Here is a 24,744-nt window from a genome sequence, read left to right as displayed (position 1 = left end):
GTCATAACTGTTTCAGAATCAACTCATCAGTCTTTGGTGAAAATCCTCATTTTACTACATTCACTTCATGAACTGGAGCAGCAGCTGTAAGTGCCAGTTGTTGAGATGGTGGGATTGGTTGAGAGTGATGAGAGTCTAGAGCAGCTGAAATGTGAAATGCTCACACATTTGGTTCTTCTGGACAATTAAAAACAAATTAAAACAGATTCATATAAATGATTTTTTATATTTTCAGTTTGTCTTCCATGTAAAGAAACCCAGTCTTTTCTAATTTTGTTCTATTTTGTTCCCTTTAATCACTGGGCGCCATCACTTTTTACCACCGTGAGCAACTGAAAATAACTTTGTGTGTGTCGTGTGTCTGTTTAGCTATGATTTGTTTATATATTTAGATATTTTAAACTAGTTGTTTTCATTCTTTTACTATATTTATTACATTTTACACATGAATTACATATTATTACACCTACTTACAGCACTTCTAGCTGCATGTCAGTGAATGAAAAGAGATTTGTATATAAATTTAAAGTAAATAATATTTTTTAATGAATAGTATTCATTTTATTTTCTCTCCTCCATCAGATTCCTGTCAGATCACTCTGGATCCAAACACAGCACACAGCCAGCTTAGTCTGTCTAAGACGATCAGAGAAGTAAAAGTAGAGTTCTGGCCCCAAAACCATCCTGATCGTCCAGAGAGGTTTGATAGAGTTTGGCAAGTTCTCTGTAGAGAAAGTCTGACAGGACGCTGTTACTGGGAGGTCGAGTTTAGCAGGAATTATATTAATATTGCAGTGTCTTATAAAGGCGTCAGCAGGAAAGGTAATCAGTGTAGATTTGGCTCTAATGATCAGTCGTGGAGTCTGATCTGCTCCGACTCCAGATTCTTTTTCAGACACAATAATAAACAGACTGAACTCCCTGTAAAGTCCAGCTCCTCCAGAATAGGAGTGTATGTGGATCACAGGGCAGGAATTCTGTCCTTCTACAGCGTCTCTGACACAATGACCCTCCTCCACAGAGTCCACACCACGTTCACTCAGCCGCTCTATCCCGGATTTGGGCTTTATGATTATGGTAATGTTCTTCAGATCTGTGATCCTAAATAAAATACTAATAAAAGCTGAAAATGTGTTCATCTACAGTCGTATGTGGATGACTAAAAACAAAGAATCGGACATATTATTAAACAACATATATAACAACAAAAACAGACACCCCTCCCTCCCCCACCATGGACTGTTCTCGCTACTGGCCTCTGGAAGGAGGTTCCGAAGCCTTCCAAGCAGAACAGCCAGGTTCAAAAACAGCTTCTTCCCACATGCCATAAGACTCCTTAACTCTAAATAACATGCTGCTCCAATCATTTTTTTTGCAATATACTCTTGTACATACTTATTTAAAAAATATTTATCTGCTGATAAACATATGTTTACATATGCACTACACTTTGCACTACATTGTATTACTTGTATTACCGATCAACTCTGAGCCAAGGCAACGAAATTTCGTTCTAATGCGCACTGTACAGTGTTAATTTGAATGACAATAAAATCTGTCTAAGTCTAAGCCTAAGTCTAAGTCTATAACACAGCAGTTTAAATCTGTCCTGTATGTACTAAACACTGTGGATTGTGGACTTTTATCGTACACAATAGATGTTTTTCTTTGTCAGAACACATAACATTGTTAACAACATAACAAGCCATCATGTCTTGGCAATGAAATTATCTGAAATCTAGTCGGTATCAATCTGTCATGCATGGTCAGTAATGAGGCTGGACGGAAGTGTCAGCAGGTTTTTATTGATGACAGTGACCTAAAGCAAACACTGAGAATAAAACAGAAGATGATTCTATAGGACTTTAAACAGGAATCACAAAGTGGGAAACACTGGGTAGACGGCAGGACTGGACAAAGAAGGACAGAAACAAAGGGCTCAGTACTCACTAGACACTGGGGGGGTAACTGCTCAGTCATTAGTTCAGCTGTGGTTTAGAGTTAAACCAGAGTTTAGAGCTGAAAGCTGCAGCGTAAATCGCACCTGCAGTGTAAACTAAACCCAATTTCTGTGTCATTTAAAAATCACACACCTGCCACTAGATGGCGCTGTATATCAGGGTTAACAGGGGTTTATCCTCAACCTGATCTTCAGATCAGATATTTAAACAGTTAATACTGAGACCCACACATACCTGTTTAGTGGCACGTTTTAATGAAATGCTACATTGCTTAATTAAAACACGCTGAGGTTCCGTCCTCAACTAGAAGAAGTGTTAATCACTGCAGTCTTGGTTCGGCTTTATCACCATGTGTTGTTCAGAGAAGGTAAAGATGACCCGTGTTTAGGGTCTCACTGTTATGGACTACAAAGAAAGACTGTAGCAGACACATTACTGTGTGAACCACTCAAACTGAGTGCGTACCAGGACAGTGGACCTTCTGAGACCCCTGCAGCAAGGAGACCTTAAATGCCTTTGTTAGAGGAATTCTCTGTTACCAATCATCAGGAATAAGAAACGTTATAAAGAAAATAAGTTCATCCACATGTGATGCTGCTTCATTCCTTAAGATGGTTTGTGATGGCGTTCAAAATGTTCTCTGTCCACAGCTGCTTTTCCAGACGCTGTTAAAGCTGCCCTGATGAAACCTTTACTGAAAAAGAAAAGCATGGATGCTTCCAAACTCCATCATATTAGACCAGTTTCTAATCTTTCTTTTTTAAGTAAAGTCTTAAACCACTGTTTTGGGCCTTCGTTGGTGCTGTAAATGACCTCAGGCCTTCTGCAAAGAGCTTCAGTAAAACACAGAAAACCTGGAGAGTCTCTTTAGTTCTTCTAATTCTAAACTTAATTACTGTAAAACATCCTCACCTGTCTGTAAAGCACTTTGAGCTGCCTTTGAGGTGTGAAAAGTGCTCTATGAATAAAGACATTGTTATTATTATTGTTGTTGTTGTTAATGTGGGTCACTGAGACCACCACTTTTAAGTGGCTTTTCTGCCGTTGTTCATAACAAAAAAGCATTTCAGAGCAGAAATTATGGCTTTGACCAGCTGTTTTTCAGCAAGACAGCATAATATTTACAGTGTGTTTTGACTGTGATTATTTATTTTAATAAAACCAAAAAAAGGATTTATTTTGTTAATGGTGCTTTATTTAGTTATTGGAGGTTTAAAGTGTTTCTTGTGATGAACCGAGACTGAAGACTGTGAATATTGGCTCCTACATTCAGGAGACTGAGGGAGAAAATGACTCTCTGGTTCTTTTCTTTTCATTAATGCGCTTTTTATCACATCTGCAGATCATATTTCAGTAAATCACAGCCCTAACAGCGTTTCTGTTACTCAGAGACGAGCAGCAGTGATATAACAGACACGAGCTGTTGGAGTGATTTTAATGCCGCCCTCCGTTTTTCTTCATGTTCTTTTCTCTCGGTCTCATTGGTTCATGAGCACAAACACGTGCAGAGAGTCCCTCCCACAGAATGAACAGATCAGTGGAGAAACGAAAGTAAAGTCTCTCTTTCTCTGCTCGCTCTGTTCGTCTCTGTGCGCAGTAAAATGGCAGAAGCTGCTCTAAAAGCTCTGGACTCTTTAAACTGTCCGATCTGTCTGGATCTACTGAAGGATCCAGTGACCATTCCCTGTGGACACAGCTACTGTCGGGACTGTATTAAGGGCTGCTGGGCTCAGGATGATCAGAGGGGGGTCTACAGCTGCCCCCAGTGTAGACACAGCTTCACTCCAAGGCCTGTTCTCAACAAGAACACCATGCTGGCTGAACTAGCTGAGGGTCTGAGGAAGACGAGGCTCCAAGCTGCTCCTCCTGCTGGATCTCCTGCTGGATCTGGAGATGTGGAGTGTGACGTCTGCACTGGATTAAAACTCAGAGCTGTTAAATCCTGTCTGGCGTGTCTGGCTTCTTACTGTGAAGCTCATATTCAGCCTCACTATGAATCTCCTGCATTAAAGAAACACAAACTGGTTGAAGCCTCCATGAATCTGCAGGAGAAGATCTGCTCTCTTCATGATAAGCTTCTAGAGGTTTTCTGTCGCACTGATCAGCAGTGTATCTGTTATTTGTGTGCAATGGATGAACACAGTGGTCATAAGACAGTTTCAGCTGCAGCAGAAAGATCTGAGAAACAGGTAAGAATTTACTGAAAGTCCTGCAGTAGCTGGTTGATTAACATGTGGAGCAGCACAGTGAGCGAAGTTCAGTCAGACACACCCAGCTGGAATAAACACACAGTTATGGGACATATGATGTAAGTGTGGGTGTGAACAAATTGAGCACCCCCCCCCCCCCCCCCCCCCAACTGTATTTACTTTAATAGGACAGAGCCAGAAAACTGGTTTTGATTGTAAAAAAAAATACATGTAAATGTGACGTGTGAGTTTGGTTGTATTTTGTCAACAGAAGCAGCTGGTGGAGAATCAGAGGAAATTCCAGCATAAAATCCAGCAGACGGAGAATAAACTGCGGGAGCTGAGACAGGCTATGGACAATCTCAGGGTGAGTATACTGACCAGAGGGGAAGACACCAGCTGACCTCTGAAGGAGCCATTTCAGCTCTCAGTCAGAGCTCTCCTCCAGTCAGCCAGTGAGAAGCCCAGTGTTGGGTCACTTTCCAGCCCCACTGAGCCCCACTGTGGAGAAGTGAGTGAAAGAGCAGCTTCAGATGAAGCCCGTCCTCTCTGTGTGTCTCCTAACAGTGCTCTGCACAGGCAGCAGTGAAGGACAGTGAGGAGATCTTTACTGAACTGATTGAGTCCATTGAGAGGAGACGCTCTGAGGTGAAAGAGCTGATCAGAGCTCAGGAGAAGACTGAACTGAGTCAGGCTGAAGACCTCCTGAAGAAGCTGGAGCAGGAGATTGCTGATCTGAGGAGGAGAGACGCTGAGCTGGAGCAGCTTTCACACTCAGAGGATCACATCCATTTCCTCCAGGTAACATCACTGACTCTCTCCTCATCTACAGAAGGCGTGTCAGCCTTTCCACTGGAAGTGCTGTGGATTTCCCCTCTTTGGGCTGTTTTATCTAGAAATCTCCATCTGTGTGTTTCTTCATCTCTGCAGAGTTTCCAGTCTCTCTCTGCTCCTCCTCAACCTGCAGACTTACCCCATATCACTATCAGTCCACAGTTCTCCATGGAGGACCTGAGGAAAGCTGTGACTGGAGTGATGGAACGAGTCAAACCAGACATAGTCAAGTTCTCTGGAGGTAGAATGAATGATGTCAGAATAGTAATCCTCAAGACTAGAAGAGAATTAAATACCTTTATCTTTATTTTTAAGAACTTCAAGAGACCAAGCAACATGTTTAAAACAAACATTTGTTCTGTGGCTAATATTTGTATATATTTCTCACTATAATGTGTTTAGATATTCCACTGACCACTGGCTACTCTTTCCTGAGCCTCACTGAAAATACGGTCTGATGAATTAGAAACAGTACCCAGTCTTACCAACTACACACTTAAAATTATGGTTCTTTACTGAAGAAAATGGTTCTAAGTAGGACCATGGACACTCAAAGAACCCTGTGAATGAGTAAAGGGCTCTTTACACTGTGACTGATGGAGAATGTGCTGTAAAATTTTTTTATAGAACCTTTCTGAAAAGGGTTCTATTAACACCGAAACGGTTCTGGTATTGTTACAAACCAGACGTCATTATATAATAATGTATAATAAAGTTAATAAAGTTGTGTATAATAAAATTATATATAATATGTAATAAAGAACTCTTTTAATGTTATATTGAATCCATTTCAGAAAGGTTCTGTAAAGAACCATCTACAGCAGTTTCTCCATCAACCTGAAGAGCACTAACAATGCAAGGAACCCGTTAATCATGCAGAGCCTTCTTTGAGTCTTCATGGTCCTGTATAAACCCATTTTCTGTACTAAAGGACCCTTGAAGAACCCTCTTTTTTAAGTGTGTAGGTTTAGTCCATCACACTGACCTCCTTCACAATCACTCTGCACTTTATCTGGTGTCACACTGGCTTCACATCAGTGTGTGGTTTGGCTTTCTGGCTGCTCTCAGATTTTCCTATATTTTCAGGGATTGTATCCTCATCCATGACGCCTGATACTCTTCAGAGACCGCAAGTAACCCGTCAGTTACAAGAACTAAAGGCCAGAGAGGATTTTCTGAAATGTGAGTATCACAGATTTAATCAACCAGACACACATTTACATTCAGCACCTTTCTATATTTCTGTATTTACATTCCTACTCAAGAATCTCCTCCTCCAGTTTCTTCAGAAGCTCTTCAGACTCAGTTTAACCTAAAAACAGGCTAAAGTTCATGATGATGTAGCCTGTACTGTAAAGATGAAGCCCATGGACTCGTTCCTCTAATGTTCTCACTGAGCTGAAATTAAGAGTATTTTCCTACATTAGTGTCTCCTTCATTCAACATAACATGAACTTACATCTAAAAGTAAGGAAATAAGAAAAAAGTTTAGTTGCTGTTTTAAAGTCATTAGTTCTGATCAGCTCATCCAGCTGCTCGATATCAAACCATGATTAGACCAAATACTGCAGTTCAGCTCCTCACAGGTGGGTGGCGCTGCTTCATTGGCTGGGAGAAATGCAGGTTGTGATTTCTGTTCATGTTCAGAACTGATTAAATTCTCTCAGTGAGACGTTTTCTTACGATAATATACTTTAACGCTGTTCTGATCATTTTCTATTGTGACTCTGAGTTCAGGGTCTGATCATTGATTTCACACAGTTTTGTGGAATAGCTCCCTCTGCTGGACACTGAGCTTTAGATCTAGAGATGTCATACCTGAGAAACACACCTGGAACATCTGGAACATTCAGTTATATGCAATAGTTTGGGGACCCCTAGAATTTCTGAGTGAACATTAGGAAGTTAACACGTCCTCCATCATACAGAGAACACACCTCTGCACATTTCAGTGCACAATTACTGTTGATTTACTACATTTAACATATCGGGAAAAAATAAAACATAAAATAAGGCTTGTGCAAAAGTAATGGCACATCTGAAATGATATTATTTTTTCAATGTTAAAATCAGCAAAAACATAAAAATGTGCTCTAAACAGAAAAACACAAACTTTACAGGAAAACATCTTTAACTTTGCTCTGAGTTTGTGCTGTTCGTAGAGGTGTGTCTACTTATCTTCACGTACAGATTATGTAAAATTCCCAGGGGTGTTCAAACTTCTTCACCTCTGTTTCAGCTGCATGTAGAAAATCATACTGTACCAGCTTTAACCAGTAACGGCTCTGAGGAAAAGAAAAAGCATCCGTTTTGGCTTAAAGTCCGATGAAAACTAACCAATTCAAATACAAACACGTCCATGTCCATTCTGTCCAAAGCACTCACTGAGCCATCATCTCATGTCAACTTCCATACATTTACAAACGTCCTTGATGAGCTAGCGTTAATTAGCTAAGACGCTTATGGAAACCGATGATTTACTCACTATTTATCGTCTCGTTACAGAGAATTCATTGGGGTTTCACCCATTACTGGGAGTTTAGGGTTTCGGGTCTCCATGTTCACGGGGACACCTGACTTACTGCTCTTTCTGAGCTCCTCTCCACAGCGCTCGACCTCTGAGCTCCAGCCGGGCTCGGCTCTTCTCAGCCCAGTGTTGCCAACGTCTCCGTAAGGAAAGTCGCTATTGGCTGTCCTAAAAGTCGCTAAAGGAACAACGTTGTGGGAGAGAAAAAGTGCGTAAAAAAACACCCAAAATATGTTAGAACTACAAATGAACTCTGAATAAATGAACCTCTTCTGTTGATTTTTTATTGCCTTTAAAATAGGCCGTCACTTCCCAAAATAACTTCATGACTCATGCTTTGTCTAGACCCATATTACATAAATCATTTTTACACAAATTACATAAATCAATTTTGTCCTGTGTTAAATGTTACCATATCAAATTTAATCAAAAGTCTGTTGTGTGGGGTGGAACTGCTACTCTACGCTCAACCCTCCTCCTTTATCCGGGCTTGGGACCGATAACGCTTGGGACAGCGTTACTTAGCTTTTTGTTTTCTGTCTTTTACCTTTTTTTTCTTCAATTTTTAAATATTTTTTTATTTATATTTACATCTCGCTCTATAAATAGGGGGCGGGTTCAGAGGCGGCTTTAGGCATGCGCAGTTCATGTGTAGTGTGGCCGTGGAGCGGACTGAGACTGAGCACTGAGTGGTGTGGGATGGGGCTCACGGCCCACCCGCTGCTCGCTGAGGACAGTAACTGAAGAATATGTGTCTCCAAGTCTCCTTGGAGACTTGCTTGTTACTCCTCCTTGGAGACTGCTTGTTAACACAAATAGCTAATCAGCCAATCACACGGCTGCAACTCAGTGCATTTAGGTGTGTAGAGGTGATCAAGACAACTTGCTGAAGTGCAGACTGAGCATCAGAACGGGGAAAAAAGGGGATTTAAGGGGCTTTAAACGTGGCGTGGTTGTTGGTGCCAGACGGGCTGGTCTGAGTATTTCAGAAACTGCTGATCTACTGGGATTTTCACACACAACCATCTCTAGGGTTTACAGAGAACGGTCCGAAAAAGAGGAAATATCCAGTGAGCGGTCAGTTGTGTGGACGAAAATGCCTTGTTGATGTGAGAGGTCAGAGGAGAATGGGCAGACTGGTTCGAGGTGATAGAAAGACAGCAGGAACACAAATAACCAACCAAAATCTCTGAGGAACGTTTCCAACACCTTGTTGAAAGTGTGTCATGAAGAATTAAGACAGTTCTGAAGGCAAAAAGGGCTCCAACCTTTTACTAGCAATGTAGCACCTAATAAAGTGGTCGGTGAATGAATATACACTGTAAACTAGATTATTTTTATGTATTGTGATGGCGAACACAAGGCCCACTGGTGGAGATTGACAACCGAGCCATGACGGTGCTCCAAAGCGTTTGCCAAGGTGCTGAAAAGACAGACCAAAACAAACATCGGCAGCTTTGTCAGGGACTGCAGCACGTGCAGAGGAAGGGTGGGCCTAACTAATGGGGCTAACTCATTCACAGCTGGCGGCCCGATGAGGAGAGCAGCTGCAATGTCAAGAGACACAAAAAGTGCTGCATAGGCTGCACTCACTGAGAAGCCTAGATGTGGGTTCCATTCAGAGTATGTAAATACACACATAAAAATAAAGTAGGGTTATGAAAAATGCTGAAATACATCTGAGAAATGAAAACAATGGAAATGTACCTAATAAAGTGGCTGGCGAGTGTATAAACCCAGTTTGTTTTGTGTTTAAGTTCTTTGTTATGGTTTGCTGCATTTACCTCATATGTCTGTTTTGTTTTAGATGTTTCACATCAGAAATCATCTGAAGTTGAGCAACTACTGAGACGCATGTTTAAATAAAACTATACGAATGTCAGACAGATGTTTGGATTTGGCAGGTATTTCAAGCAAATATATTTCATGAAGTATTTATGGTAATACAGAAGAGCAGAATGTTTAGGTAAAGCTGGGTTACAGTACTAAAATATATGCACTTTAATCATTCAATGTATTAATCTGTTATTTGCCCTTACAACTGTGTTAAAAACACTGTATCAATATTTATGAATTTACTTCTTCATGGTGCTTTAATGTTTAAAAGTGCAAGTCTTGGAGCGCTACAATTTATAGCATACAGCGTGTGGTGAGCGTGCTGTTATAGAGCTTAGTCCTTATTAATAATCACTTCATATAGTAATTCTCTGCAATGCAATTCAGCGAATGATCATTTCTGTCATGTGTTGACTGAAGCATGTTAGAGGATGAAAACAATAGAACTGTGAATTATCTAATCAACTTTGTTGTTTTCAGTCCTTCCAAAGGAACATCCTCTCTTCAGGCCCAATCCAGTATGGTGGCAGTCTGTATCATTGTCAACACTTAACTGTGCTTTTACCCAAGTGGTCTCATCCTGATGCTTCTTTCACTGCACTGAACATCTTTCTCTGAACATCAGCTATGCATGTGAGCTGGGTGCCACGCTGGAGTTTATGCATAGGTATTACTGAAAGCCTTGTCACATTTCTTTGTGTACTAAATGCCTGAGTTGATTTTCGATGAGTGCAAGTATGTATACTGTACATTAGATTCTACCTATAAAGGGAATATATAATACTTTCCCTTTCATTTAGTGTGTTATGTAGCTTTTTGTGCCTGGAAGATACAAAGCTGAAAGTACAAGCCAGAGCGAGAAACTCTGTCCCACAGAAACCACTTTTCTGAGCTGCCTGAGGGCTGGAGTTCCCCAGCCCTTTTCCTTTGTTACAAGATGATGTAATCCCACAACACAATCCTTATTGCCCACCTACCAGCAAGCTCTGCATGCAGGTATGTTAGGAGTGCTGCTGGGGTTCAGACATCTGTGTTACTCTGCTTGGTCAGTTTTTCTGTTTAGTCCATACGAATCTGTCTTAAAATTGTTTCCCATCAGTTATAATTGCTCATAGTACTATACTGCTAATAGCTTTAGCATTCCTTATATATGGAATAAGTGCAGACCTTGAAATCGGATTCATTGGTTTGTGGAACTGTGAATTTATTGCAGTATATTTAAAATCTCTACACAAAGTGAGTGAACATGTTTTTCCTTGTCTGTAGAACATATCACGTGTGATGATGCTATTGTACTATGCATATACACTGTTGTAGAAACAATAAACAAGAACTGTAATCTATATTTTTGAAAGCTATATGAGTGCTTTTTCATGTGCTGTGCTTTGGATTGCAGAGTAAATTATTTGAATATAGAAGTATTCTGAATGTTTAACAGATTAACAAGGAAATACAAAACTAAAACAGTGATTTTCCATAACCCTTTAAGTTACATTACTGTCATTTCTGTTCACTTATTATTATTATTCTTGTTCTCCTTATTATTTTTAAAGTTCATAAAATGATACCTTCATTAGAAAATGAAGCAATTGTGAAATATTAATTGTAAAAAAAAGCAAAATTTTAAAACCATTAAGGGTTAATTACTATAAAAACGTATTTAAAAGCACTAAATTTGATTTTTTTATTTTGCAGCAATGCTGTATTCCAAAATAGTTGCACAATAGGCTTACCTCATACCACCACCATGTTGAAGGCAAGGTCTCCACTCACAAAAAACTTTTTTTACAGATTCCATAAGCTTTTCTAATGCAACAGAAACATTTAAAGGGGAATTCCACATTTTTCTAAACTTGTAAATTCTTGAAATTCATGAGTGTAGTTTGTACTAATGTATGTAATGTTTATATGTTTATAAAATAATATACAACAATATATATATTAAAATAAATAATACCATTATGCATCCTACATACAACAAAACAATAATAATAATTTTAATAAAAATAATTTTAAAAATGTAATTCTTTGCTACAATTTTTGCTATAAATGTTTATCTAAATGTTTGTTTTAAAATTTCCTTCAAAATATTTAAAAGTAAACATTAAAAAAAAAATTAAACATACATATTATGTACATCTTGAGACATCTTAGGATGTGATTATAGCCAAGACATCTTAAGACCCGTGTCTATAGACATGTCTTCATTTCTTAAGTTAAGTGATACTTTTTTAATCCCACAAACGGGGAAATTCCACCTCTGCATTTAACCCATCCATGAAGTGAAACACCACATACACACTAGTGAATACACACACACTAGGGGCAGTGAGCACACTTGCCCGGGGCAGTGGGCAGCCCTATCCACGGCGCCCGGGGAGCAATTGCGGGTTAGGTGTCTTGCTCAAGGACACCTCATTCATGGACTGTCAGCTATGGGGATCAAACCTGCGACTTTCCGGTCACAGGGCAAGTACCCTAACCTCCAGCCCACGACTGCCACGACAGAGGTTTTCTGTTGCACTGATCAGCAGTGTATCTGTTATTTGTGTGTAATGGATGAACACAGTGGTCATAAGACAGTTTCAGCTGCAGCAGAAAGATCTAAGAAGCAGGTAAGAATTTACTGAAAGTCCTGCAGTAGCTGGTTGATTAAAATATGGAGCAGCACAGTGAGTGAAGTTCAGTCAGACACACCCAGTTAGAATAAACACACTGATAGATGTGGGACAGCATGAGCACCTCCCCATCCCAACTCTATTTACTTTAATAAGACAGAGCCAGATAACTAGTCCTGATTGTAAAAGAATATAAATGTGACACATGAGTTTTGCTGTGTTTTCTGTACAGAAGCAGCTGGTGGAGAATCAGAGGAAATTCCAGCAGAGAATCCAGCAGACGGAGAATAAACTGCGGGAGCTGAGACAGGCTATGGACAATCTCAGGGTGAGTACACTGACCAGAGGAGAAGACACCAGCTGACCGCTGGAGGAGCCATTTCAGCTCTCAGTCAGAGCTCTCCTCCAGTCAGCCAGTGAGGAGCCCAGTGTTGGGTCACTTTCCAGCCCCACTGAGCCCCACTGTGGACAAGTCAGTTAAAGAGCAGCTTCAGATGAAGCCCCTCCTCTCTGTGTGTCTCCTAACAGCGCTCTGCACAGGCAGCAGTGGAGGACAGTGAGAAGATCTTTACTGAACTGATTGAGTCCATTGAGAGGAGACGCTCTGAGGTGAAAGAGCTGATCAGAGCTCAGGAGAAGACTGAACTGAGTCGGGCTGAAGACCTCCTGAAGAAGCTGGAGCAGGAGATTGCTGATCTGAGGAGGAGAGACGCTGAGCTGGAGCAGCTTTCACACTCAGAGGATCACATCCATTTCCTCCAGGTAACATCACTGACTCTCTCCTCATCTACAGAAGGCGTGTCAGCCTTTCCACTGGAGGTGCTGTGGATTTCACAGCACTCAGTGCCTGTCCAGGCAGCGACCGCGACCGCCACCCAGAGCCGACATTAACCCCCTCTCTCCTTCTCTCTCTATCTATCTGTCTCTCTCTCTCACTCTCTCTCTCTCTCCCTCCCCCCCTCTCTCTCTCTGTCCCCCCTCCACCCTTTCTCTTTCTCTGCCCCCCCCCCTCTCTCTGCCCCCTCTCTCTCTCTCTCTCTCTCCCTCCCCCTCTCTCTCTCTTTGTCCCCCTTCCACCCTTTCTCTTTCTCTGTCCCCTCTCTCTCTCTCTCTCTGTCCCCCTCCACCCTTTCTCTCTCTCTGTCCCCCCTCCACCCTTTCTCTCTCTCTGTCCCCCTCTCTCTTTCTCTCTCTCTCTCTCTCTCTCTCTCTCTCTCTCTCTCTCTCTCTCTCTCTCTCTGTCTTTCTCTCTCTCTCTCTCTCTCTGTCTCTCTGTCTCTCTCTCTCTCTCTCCCCCTCTCTCTCTCCCCCTCTCTCTTTCTCTCTATCTCTCTCTCTCTCTCTCTCTCTCTCTCTCTCTCTCCCTCCCCCTCTCTCTCTCTGTCCCCCCTCCACCCTTTCTCTTTCTCTGTCCCCCCCCTCTCTCTCTTTCACTCTCTCTCCCTCCCCCTCTCTCTCTGTCCCCCCTCCACCCTTTCTCTCTCTCTGTCCCCCTCTCTCTTTCTCTCCTTCTTTCTCTCTCTCTTTGTGTGTGTGTCTCTCTCTTTCTCCCTCACTCTCTCAGTCTCTTTCACACTCTCTCTCTCCCTCCCCTTCTCTCTCTGTCCACCCTTTCTCTCTCTCTGCCCCCCTTTCTCTCTCACACTCTCTTTCTCTCTCCTTCTCTCTCTCTCTCTCTCTCTCTCTCTCTGTCTCTCTCTCTCTCTGTCTCTCTCTCTCTGTCTCCCCACCCCCTCTCTCTTTCTCTGTCTCTCACCCTCTCTTTCTCTCTCCTTTTCTCTCTGTCTATCCGTCTCTCTCTGTCTCTCTATCTCTCTCTGTCTATCTCTCTCTGTCATTTTCTCTTTCTTTCTCTCTCACTCTCTCTGTCTCTTTCACTCTTTCTCTCTCTATGTCCCCCCTCTTTCTCTCTCTCTCTCTCTCACACTCTCTCTCTCCTTCTCTCTCTCTTTGTATCTCTCTCTCTCTGTCTCTCTCTGTGTATCGCTCTCTCCCTCTCTCTCTCACTCTCCCTCTGTCTCTTTCACCCCCCCCCTCTCTGTGTCTCAATCTCTGTCTCTCTCTCTCTCTCTCTCCCTCAATGGTCCGATCTGGTTGGCTAATCATTTGGTTGGGAGTGAACCAGTCACGCTGTACACCTAATAACACAGATCACACTCAAACCATGCAGAAAGCACCCTGCGCAGCACTCCACCACAAAATGGCACTACAGTGCATCCAAGTTCAAACACTAACCACAGCACAAAAACACTGTTCATTCCACCAATATGTCTAATTTGTAGATTGTTTCTAACAGCAGTTCGTCCAGAAAACACAGTGCATTTTACAAGAATTTTAGAGGAAAATGAAGTGGTAGCTGATCGCCTTGGTTGCAGTGCTGATGATACATTCCCTCTTTTTCTCTTTTTCATCAGAAATATATTTTTATCACTGTGTAAAATGTATGAAGGAGCAACAGAGGAGCTGAAAAAACAGCCAGTGAATGGAGCACAGATACTGACCATGTCCTGCTCTGTGTATCAGTGCAGCACTGCACACGGTTATGTAGTTAATCTTTATCCATTTAAAAGGAGACAAAAAGTAAAGGACAGCGGTTCTTTACGGGATCTTTTCTTTTCTCTCGGTCTCATTGGTTCATGAGCACAAACACGTGCAGAGAGTCCCTCCCACAGAATGAACAGATCAGTGGAGAAACGAAAGTAAAGTCTCTCTTTCTCTGCTCGCTCTGTTCGTCTCTGTGTGCAGTAAAATGGCAGAAGCTGCTCTAAAAGCTCTGGACTCTTTCAACTGTCCGATCTGTCTGGATCTACTGAAGGATCCAGTGACTATTCCCTGTGGACACAGCTACTGTCTGGACTGTATTAAGGACTGCTGGGCTGAGGATGATCAGAGGGGGGTCTACAGCTGCCCCCAGTGCAGACACAGCTTCACTCCAAGGCCTGTTCTCAACAAGAACACCATGCTGGCTGAACTAGCTGAGGGTCTGAGGAAGACGAGGCTCCAAGCTGCTCCTCCTGCTGGATCTCCTGCTGGATCTGGAGATGTGGAGTGTGACGTCTGCACTGGATTAAAACTCAGAGCTGTTGAGTCCTGTCTGGTGTGTCTGCTCTCCTTTTGTGAAGCTCATATTCAGCCTCACTATGAATCTCCTGCTTATAAGAAGCACAAACTGGTTGAAGCCTCCATGAATCTGCAGGAGAAGATCTGCTCTCTTCATGATAAGCTTCTAGAGGTTTTCTGTCGCACTGATCAGCAGTGTATCTGTTATTTGTGTGTAATGGATGAACACAGTGGTCATAAGACAGTTTCAGCTGCAGCAGAAAGATCTGAGAAACAGGTAAGAATTTACTGAAAGTCCTGCAGGAGCTGGTTGGATAAATGTGGAGTATAGAGTGGAGTGTGTAGAGATTAGGTGAGTTTAGCTTCTTATTCTTACTGTTCCAACTTAAAAGATGCAGCACTTACATTCAGACGCCTGTTCGCAAGCGAGGAAATTTCAGTTTATCACAAAAAGTGCCCACTTGATCTCAGGCCATACATAAACCATACATAAAAAAATAAAATACTTCACTATTCATGGGAGAATACAAGGAATGTCAGCTGTTTATGGCCCAAAACTGTGTGTAGTTTCAGTGGATAACTACACCAAAAATACCAATAAAGAAATGTTACTACTTAAATCACGATCCCAGATAGCAAACATCTCTCGGTCCGCTGGCTTGATAAGGTCGACACCCCACTGTCCACCCTTGGACCACCCGGATTATTGCATCATGTATACAGTATAACTTGTTTGTAATCTCCCCATACAGATTTTAGTTTCATACAGACTTTTATTTTGAAAATGAACTTGGACAAATATTACAAACAACTGAGAGAGAGAAAAAATCGTCATAGGCCTGATATAAAATGATTTCAAAGAAAATGTTGCTGCTGACAGTGTGATAGATTAAAATGACTTACTGAACTCATTTACAAAGAATGGCTAAAGAAAGGAAGGAAGGAACAATATGTAAATTGGACTGTAAGTGGAAAATGAGTGGAATTTTGTCTAATATGCTGCTTAACCACCGGTGGACCGCTCAGAAAACGCTGAGCAAAACGCCAGTAGACCACCAGCTTTGCCATCAGTGGGGCATCCAGTGGTCCACTATCCTCTTGCTGTCAGGGTATGCAAATATGAATGTTGTTACAGTACCAGCAAGCTACTGTGAAATAGTGATAGCAGTATTATTATTATTACTATTATTATTATTATTATTATTATTACTATTATTGTTAGTTCACTATTATTGTTAGTTCACTACTCCCCAACATTGATAGAAACACAATGATTATTTTCACCATACAAAGGAAAGTGCATCATATTTAAGTTAATGTAAATCCGTCCTTCCCCCATTAAGACATTAATTTTAATGTTATAGCTTTAGATATAGAGTAAATGTCTGTTACTGAAGCAATGCAGGTGTAAGACTCATTATAGCATAGTCAGAGCTCCTCAGTCCAACACTCCAAACACCCCCCACCCCCCAGGTTCCTTATTTTGATTTGGGGGTAAAAAAAAAATAAAAACCTACTGGATTTAAAGTTTGGTCAAGTAAATTTTGTGTAATTACCTCTCACACTGTTCAAAAGTTAATTTATGTAGTAAAAGAAAGGCGAGAAACCACAACTGAATGCCCAATGCCAATGACTTTCACTGCTCTGATGGATATCACTGCATTGGGAATACTTCAGAAAACCTTTGTCAATAAACACAGTTTGTCTTTGCATCTACAAATGCAAGCTAAGACTCTACAATTCACAGTGGAAGCCATATATAAAAAAACGTCCAGAAACACTGCCGACTTCTCTGGGCTTGAGCTCTTATGAAAAAGACTGATGCACATTGTATATATGTGCTGTGGTGTGATGAGTCAACCATGCTCCTTTTCTTCTGGGCCAAACAAGGAAAGGACCATCCAGATTGTTACCAGTATAAAGCTAAAAAGCCAGGGCCTGTCATGGTGTTTTGTAAAAGCACCATTAACGCTAAAATATCTTTGGAGCAACATATGCCGTACTTTAGGTGCTGTCATTTCAGGGACATCTATGCTTATTTCAACACCAACAAACATTCTGCATGGCTGTGTAATCGAGTGGAGGTGTTAGACCAGCCTGCTCCCATTCAAAAAATGCGGAAAAATGTGCAAAATACAACAGCAAAGTTCCCCATAGAGTTTCACAAGTGAACACTTATATAACTGAACAAATGTAAAAATATCAGCTTTCAAAACTGGATCAATATGTGCTTTCAGTTCCTCAAATGCTTATTAAATGTTGTTTAAAGGTTTGATTGGCATTACTGTCAACTTTTTCAAACTGGATTTGTAATATTGTGTTATGTGGCATATTATACAGTTTTGGTCAGAGTGTAGTGCTTTTTTAATGTCTGTAAAAAAGACCAATTCATAAATCAGCATGTAAATATGGGTTTTATTGTGTTTTCTCTACAGAAGCAGCTGGTGGATAATCAGAGGAAATTCCAGCAGAGAATCCAGCAGACGGAGAATAAACTGCAGGAGCTGAAACAGGCTATGGACAATCTCAGGGTGAGTATACTGACCAGAGGAGAAGACAATATTTGACTCATGAACAGAGCCAACCCTGGGTCAGTGGAGTTGTAGGCGTCATATTCATTTCAAACACAGGAATTAGTTTCTTCTGTTTTTAAAAAATGCATAAAATAGTTATAAAATACACACTTTCGACTTTGTGTCTCAAACTACATACTTTTGAAATAGTATTTAAATATTAATAAGAGCTAACAACTTTACAAGATGTTGGCAAGCTAGAAAGTGCCAAGCCAAGTACATGGCTGGCAGACTGTAGCATCAACTAAACAAATTAAACGTGTAAAATTTACCCATGTAATACACAACGTGAAATATTTGTAGATATTTAGCTAATTAAATGAATACTTTTAAAATTAATTACCAGTGGAATTATTAATAACATAAAGAAAAGTATGTGAAGTTGAACGTGGACCACTTTCCAGCCCCACTGTGGAGAAGTGAGTGAAAGAGCAGCTTCAGATGAAGCCCCTCCTCTCTGTGTGTCTCCTAACAGTGCTCTGCACAGGCAGCAGTGGAGGACAGTGAGAAGATCTTTACTGAACTGATTGAGTCCATTGAGAGGAGACGCTCTGAGGTGAAAGAGCTGATCAGAGCTCAGGAGAAGACTGAACTGAGTCAGGCTGAAGACCTCCTGAAGAAGCTGGAGCAGGAGATTGCTGATCTGAGGAGGAGAGATGCTGAGCTGGAGCAGCTTTCACACTCAGAGGATCACATCCATTTCCTCCAGGTAACATCACTGACTCTCTCATCATCTACAGAAGGCGTGTCAGCCTTTCCACTGGAAGTGCTGTGGATTTCCCCTCTTTGGGCTGTTTTATCTCGAAATCTCCATCTGTGTGTTTCTTCATCTCTGCAGAGTTTCCAGTCTCTCTCTGCTCCTCCTCAACCTGCAGACTTGCCCCAAATCACTATCAGTCCACAGTTCTCCATGGAGGACCTGAGGAAAGCTGTGACTGGAGTGATGGAACGAGTCAAACCAGACATAGTCAAGTTCTCTGGAGGTAGAATGAATGATGTCAGAATAGTAATCCTCAAGACTAGAAGAGAATTAAATACCTTTATCTTTATTTTTAAGAGCTTCAAGAGACCAAGCAACATTTTTAAAACCAAGATTTGTTCTGTGGCTAATATTTGTATATATTTCTCACTATAATGTGTTTAGATATTCCACTGACCACTGGCTACTCTTTCCTGAGCCTCACTGAAAATACGGTCTGATGAATTAGAAACAGTACCCAGTCTTACCAACTACACACTTAAAAAGATGATTCTTTAATGGTTCTTTACTGAAGAAAATGGTTCTATATATGGCCAGTAACACTCAAGAAGACCTTTGCTTGATAAAAGGGTTCTTTGCATTGTAAAATTGTTCTTCTTATGTTATATGTTATGTTATATATAGGACCTTTTTTGCAAAGAGTTCTATATAGCACCAAAATGATTCTGCTATAGTAACAAGCTTGACATTATTACAATAAAAAGCATTTTTCAGAAAGTTGTTATCTACAGCACATTCTTCATTAATCTGAAGAACCCTTTCATGATGCAAAGAACCCTTTAATCACGCAACAGGTTCTTTAAATGTTACTTGCCGTATATAGACCCAAGAATCTAAAGTGTGTAGGTTTAGTCCATCACACTGACCTCCTTCACAGTCACTCTGCACTTTATCTGGTGTCACACTGGCTTCACATCAGTGTGTGGTTTGGCTTTCTGGCTGCTCTCAGATTTTCCTGCATTTTCAGGGATTGCATCTTCATCCATGAGGCCTGATACTCGTCAGAGACCGCAAGTAACCCCTCAGTTACCTGAACCAAAGACCAGAGAGCACTTCCTGAAATGTGAGTATCACAGATTTAATCAACCAGACACACATTTACATTCAAAACCTTCCAGCAGTCTCCCTCTTCTGTTTCTTCAGAAGTTCTAGACTCAGTGTAGCCTAAGTAAACACTAAAGATTACAATGATGTAGCTTACGTAATGAAATGTGTCCATAGCACTATGTTACTATTAAAAACCATTTTCTAATATTTGTATCTCCTACACTTAATATCACTTGTACATGAGGCTTAACTCCATGTTACCAATTTTTTTATGAATATCATCCATCAGTAATATTTTTCATTGACAGAAAATACTCCTGAATCACACGTGACAGTGAGAGAACAGTTGTCACATTTCATTACTTGCTGATGTAACAATTCAAGATTTCCAAAGATTTTTATTTCTAGCATCAAGACCTGATTCAGTGTTTTTGTTAAATGTCCTGTAGAATTGATGTAACTTGATTGTACAGAGCTTTAATTCTATACTACCAATTGATGACCCTGTGAAAACCATTGAAAAAAGCATCTTATAAAGTACCAAAATTGACAGGATTCACACAGATGCCTAGTTTTAAGAAGCTCATATCATGCAAAGTCTTTTTTATGGAAGTGAAAGAGTTTGGCATATGTTTACATTGTTAAAACTTTAAAAACTGTTTACTGTCAAGCCCATGTGGTACATAAAAACTAAGTTGCCCCAAGGGCCCATTTTAAGTGATTTGCTTTTGTGATGTCATGAAAAACCAAACTTTTTGAATGAGGCACAATACAGGACATCCAATCAGAACAGACCTTATTTACATTTATCAGTCTTATAGAGACCGTATCAACACCCTGTTTATTTCTCATGACTAAAGGGAGGTGGGAAAGTGATCATGTGACTGTTTTTGGTACATAAACCTACACAAACTTTTTATTGGGACCTCAGGGGGGAAATTGCCACGACTTATTACCAGTTTTAACAGCTCAGAATGCACTTCCTTACTTTACCGTCTTGTTGGTTATCTTTTATTGACTTGCTACTTTAATATTTTTTGTCTTTATATCGCTGTTCTCGAGAAGAAAACCTCATATTGGGGGCAGTTGTGGGCTGGAGGTTTGGGATCTGGCCCTGTGACCGGAAGGTTGCCGGTTCGATCCCCAAGGCCTATAGTCCATGACTGAGGTGTCCTTGAGCAAGACACCTAACCCCCAACTGCTCCCCGGGCGCCGTGGATAGGGCTGCCCACCGCTCCGGGCAAGTGTGCTCACTGCCCCCTAGTGTGTGTGTTCACTAGTGTGTATGTGGTGTTTCACTTCACGGATGGGTTAAATGCGGAGGTGGAATTTCCCTGGTTGTGGGATCAAAAAAGTATCACTTATCACTTATATCTCCAAAATGGTAACTTTACAGGAGAAGGAAAACACTTACTTTACTTTTAATGTAAGTCAATGGAACCAGGTTCTTTTACAGGTCATTTTGGGTCATTTCTTTTGGTCCAATCATCATGAAATTTACAGACAATGTAAAGAGCAACAGGTGTTTTCAAATTTTCTCCAAACTGTCAAACATAAAAAAAGAGAACCTTGTGTGTCTTCCGACAAAAAGCGATATATTTTTGCACTAGTTTTACTCAGTCATTTGCTGTATTTACCCACCACCGCTGAGCATTTGCCTTAATTTACTTTGAGTTGTTTTATTGTCTTTGTTGTCTTTATTTGCATCTACTTAAAGCACTGTTTGCTGAACATCAGTGTATGAAAAGAATTGTGTGAATAAAATGATAATAAATAACAGTTTCAAGAATTAATATTTTTTCTTCTCTCCTCCATCAGATTCCCGTCAGCTCACTCTGGATCCAAACACAGTACACAGTCGGCTCATTCTGTCTGAGAGGAACAGAAAAGTGACTTTGATGCGTCAGACCCAAATATACCCTGATCATCCAGAGAGATTTGATATAGTGCAGCAAGTTCTCTGTAGAGAAAGTCTGACTGGACGCTGTTACTGGGAGGTCGAGTTTAGCAGGAATCATGTTGATATTGCAGTGTCTTATAAAGGCATCAGCAGGAAAGAAAGAGGTAATAAGTCTGGATTTGGATGTAATAATCAGTCCTGGAGTCTAACGTTCTCCGACTCCCTTTTCTATTTCAGACACAATCATTTCCAAACTAATTTCTCTGTAAAGTCCAGCTCCTCCAGAATAGGAGTGTATGTGGATCACAGTGCAGGAATTCTGTCCTTCTACAGCGTCTCTGACACAATGACCCTCCTCCACAGAGTCCACACCACATTCACCCAGCCCCTCTATGCTGGTTTTGGGTTTCATTATTGTCTTAATTATCTTCAGATATGTGATCTTAAGTCAAATGTAAATAAAAGCTGAATGTGTGTTTTATCTACAGTCGTATGTGTGTGAAACTGCCTTACTTTTATAGCTGTTTTGTGTACATATTGCTCTACAAATGGTTGGAAGGCAACCAAAAGAGGAATCTTAATGTAAATGTGACACACAAGTTTTGTTGGATTTTGTCTACCAAAGCAGCTGACTGACACTCAGCTGGTGAATAGATTCCAGCAGAGAATCCAGCAGACGGAGAATCAACTGCAGGAGCTGAGACAGGCTGTGGAGAATCTCAGGGTGAGTATACTGACCAGAGGAGAAGACGACAATAGCTGGCTCCTGACCAGAGCCGGTCTTTGGGTCTATGGAGTCGTAGGCAGGGTCTGGATCCCACCAACATAAATTTACCCCTAAACAGCAAAATCTGCCCCATATAATCTTTGCAAACTATCGACTCTTGTGGTTAGAAGGTCTCGTTATGAAAGAGTCTAATTGTGCTGTCTTGGTCTCAGACTGCATGCTGAAAATAATATGAGCCACAAAAGTATGGGCACCGTGGCTCTATGATTATTCTGCATTCAGCATATTCAGTTTTTACTTTGACTCCTGCTGCTTGGCAGAAAAGAGACCAGAGAAGATTCCTGAAATGTTTCACAAACTTACTTAACCACAAATATATTACCAAAGAATCCAAAGAAAAACATGTATGGCCAAAATAGTAACTTCACAGGACAAAGCAAAAACACTCTTTTGTTTCAATGCAATTTTGTAAATTTTATATTAAGTGATTTTAGAGCATTTCTATTGATCCATGTAAAGGATGGCTTTTGTGTTGAAATGATGCAGAAAAATGGAGATACAAGGTTTTTGACTATATGTACATATGCATTTAAATACCCCCAGGAGGTTTCTAAGGTGTTTCTTGATCATTGGTATGGCATTCCAGGTGGTTGCTAATATGTGTGCTAGTGTAATATGTCTGTAAGCCTATACATATTTTCAAGGTCAGTGTGAGAGGTGTCCCTTTTGAGGTAATTTATATTATACACACACACACACACACACATTATAAGGTGCTTATCCTCCTGGGGTCCAGGAGGTGCTGGAGCCTATCCCAGCAGTAACTGGGCAAAAGGCACGAATCACCCTAGACAGTCCATCACAGGGGTCATCTTTGGTAGGTAGATTGAATTACATTGGGAATATTGGGAAAAAATATTTTGGGACTGACACATGTACTGTTTTCAGGACAAGCACAATATTACCCTATTGGCTCTACGATCCTGCAACGTGTTGTGGCTGTAGCTCCAAAACTGCAATCTGAGAAAATATATATTAATAAAAAAAGCATAGAAATAAAGCCAACTTAAATACGATATCCATGTGTTGATACTAATGAGCCTCTAAAGCCTAAAAATGATCATTTAAAAGTCAGAGGCCTCAGGGATTTGGTGTCTAATATTTTAAGTATTAATGGCACATGCATAGGCTCAAAATGAAGATCAACATTATGCTGATGATGACATGTTAACAATAGTCGGAAATTCACTTACATCATCAGAGCTTTTGACAGCTCAGAGACTGAGTGTTCTTTGAAAATGCTTTCAATGGGCTCACAATCATCCAATTCATCCACTCGGGGAAGGGGCCCATTCCCACCAGAGAGGTCTCCAAATTCCCAAAACATACACAATGCAGCTTTAAAGTCAAACTAAATAAAAAATTCTAACACATTTCCCTTCTGTACCATGACATATTTCTGGGTGAATCGTGGTAGCAGAGAGGGACTCTTAGCGATTATTTATTTATGTTGATGATACATATTATTGGTCATTATTATTATTCCCTGCCCACTGGTGCATGGCAATGTAATTAAAACTCAGGTGTTTTATATGTGTGGCACTCTGATGGAAGATTACCAAAAAAAAGAATTTTGTCTTTTCAATGATATCATCATGAACTGTGATTAATATGTCCAGGGGCATGAATTAACAAGATAAAGAGGGTCTAATTCATTTCAGTTTGACTTTAAGGGACAATACAGGTACCACAATAATATCACTTGATACATTAATGCTGATCTATTATTTTAGTATTACACTGAGATTGTGGCCCTGAGTTTCGGGTCAGATAGTTGTGCTTCACGCTGAGCTTTAGATCTCGGGAGTGTCGACCACTCACTGTACTCTCACTGACCTCACATACTTATGCATGGGTGTGAGTAAAACATCAAAAGACTAAAACTAAACTTTAGAGTACAGTCATTAGTCTTTTGGAAAATTTCTATTCTGTGTACTGCTGACCTCTCCTATTAGACAGGCTGGCTTAAGTTAAAAATCTTCCTTTTTGAAATGCACAGTGACCTAAAAGTAAGCTGGTATGCTTTGACCATGTGTTCTACACTATGTTATGTGAAATACAGGCTTGTTTATATGTTTAATGATGTCCATGCACAAATTCCTATTCTTATTTGGGATTTTTTCCTGGGTAAGATCAGAATCTACACACACTCAAGTGGGAACAACCCTGCGGTTTAAGAACATGTCATGAATCTGTTGTAAAACTTGTTCCTTCCTCGGGAACAAATTTAAGAAAAAACGTTGGAAGATATTGGTGAATAAGAACTGTTGTATTGCCTGGGCTAAACTTGTGTTTTTCACCACAATGGCACCTCAGTAGCAATAAGACTTTGTGTAACTGCAGTGTAGTCCCCGCTCAGGCCATGTTTCTTGCAGGGAAAATTTCTCTCTCATTCCAGGTGAACCATTTTTCATCGCCACCATGAAGTGTTGTTGAAGAAAGTCTAGACTTATCACACGTTACACTCATATTCTCCTGCAGTCAGGCATGACTTAACACATATTAGCCATCTAAGCACATTGTAGACATTTTACAGCTGGGCCAAAGGGCAGAGCTGACTTCCATTTTGGGATTAGCCCCACCCCCAAACTTCCCATGCTCTGGTTTAGCACACGGTGGAGCTAGAGAGCTGCAGCAAGCTCTAGAGAATTT

At 40.7% G+C, this 24,744-nt stretch overlaps 1 protein-coding gene across 2 annotated transcripts; it reads left to right on the top strand.

Annotated features, from left to right (window-relative positions):
* The first annotated feature begins 3,525 nt into the window (after positions 1 to 3,525).
* On the top strand, positions 3,526 to 21,782 carry LOC108426611 (E3 ubiquitin-protein ligase TRIM16-like). Of its 2 annotated transcripts, none has more exons than XM_037536098.1 (8): positions 3,526 to 4,150; positions 12,198 to 12,293; positions 12,494 to 12,727; positions 17,461 to 17,556; positions 18,074 to 18,307; positions 18,437 to 18,581; positions 19,326 to 19,421; positions 21,224 to 21,782. In XM_037536098.1, the coding sequence occupies exons 1-8, from the start codon at positions 3,563 to 3,565 to the stop codon at positions 21,772 to 21,774; spliced, it is 2,040 nt and encodes a 679-aa protein (XP_037391995.1). In that variant the 5' UTR covers positions 3,526 to 3,562; the 3' UTR covers positions 21,775 to 21,782. The 2 variants fall into 2 exon arrangements, with proteins under 2 accessions (XP_037391995.1, XP_037391996.1); XM_037536099.1 differs by lacking the exon at positions 3,526 to 4,150 and adding an exon at positions 11,861 to 11,962.
* Positions 21,783 to 24,744: the final 2,962 nt, after the last annotated feature.

The sequence above is a fragment of the Pygocentrus nattereri genome, chromosome 29 (assembly GCF_015220715.1).
Source record: "Pygocentrus nattereri isolate fPygNat1 chromosome 29, fPygNat1.pri, whole genome shotgun sequence".
In the NCBI taxonomy this organism is placed as follows: Eukaryota; Metazoa; Chordata; class Actinopteri; order Characiformes; family Serrasalmidae; genus Pygocentrus; species Pygocentrus nattereri.
The sequence above is the reverse complement of the archived record's forward strand: the minus strand, read 5'-3'. Positions and strand labels throughout refer to the sequence as shown.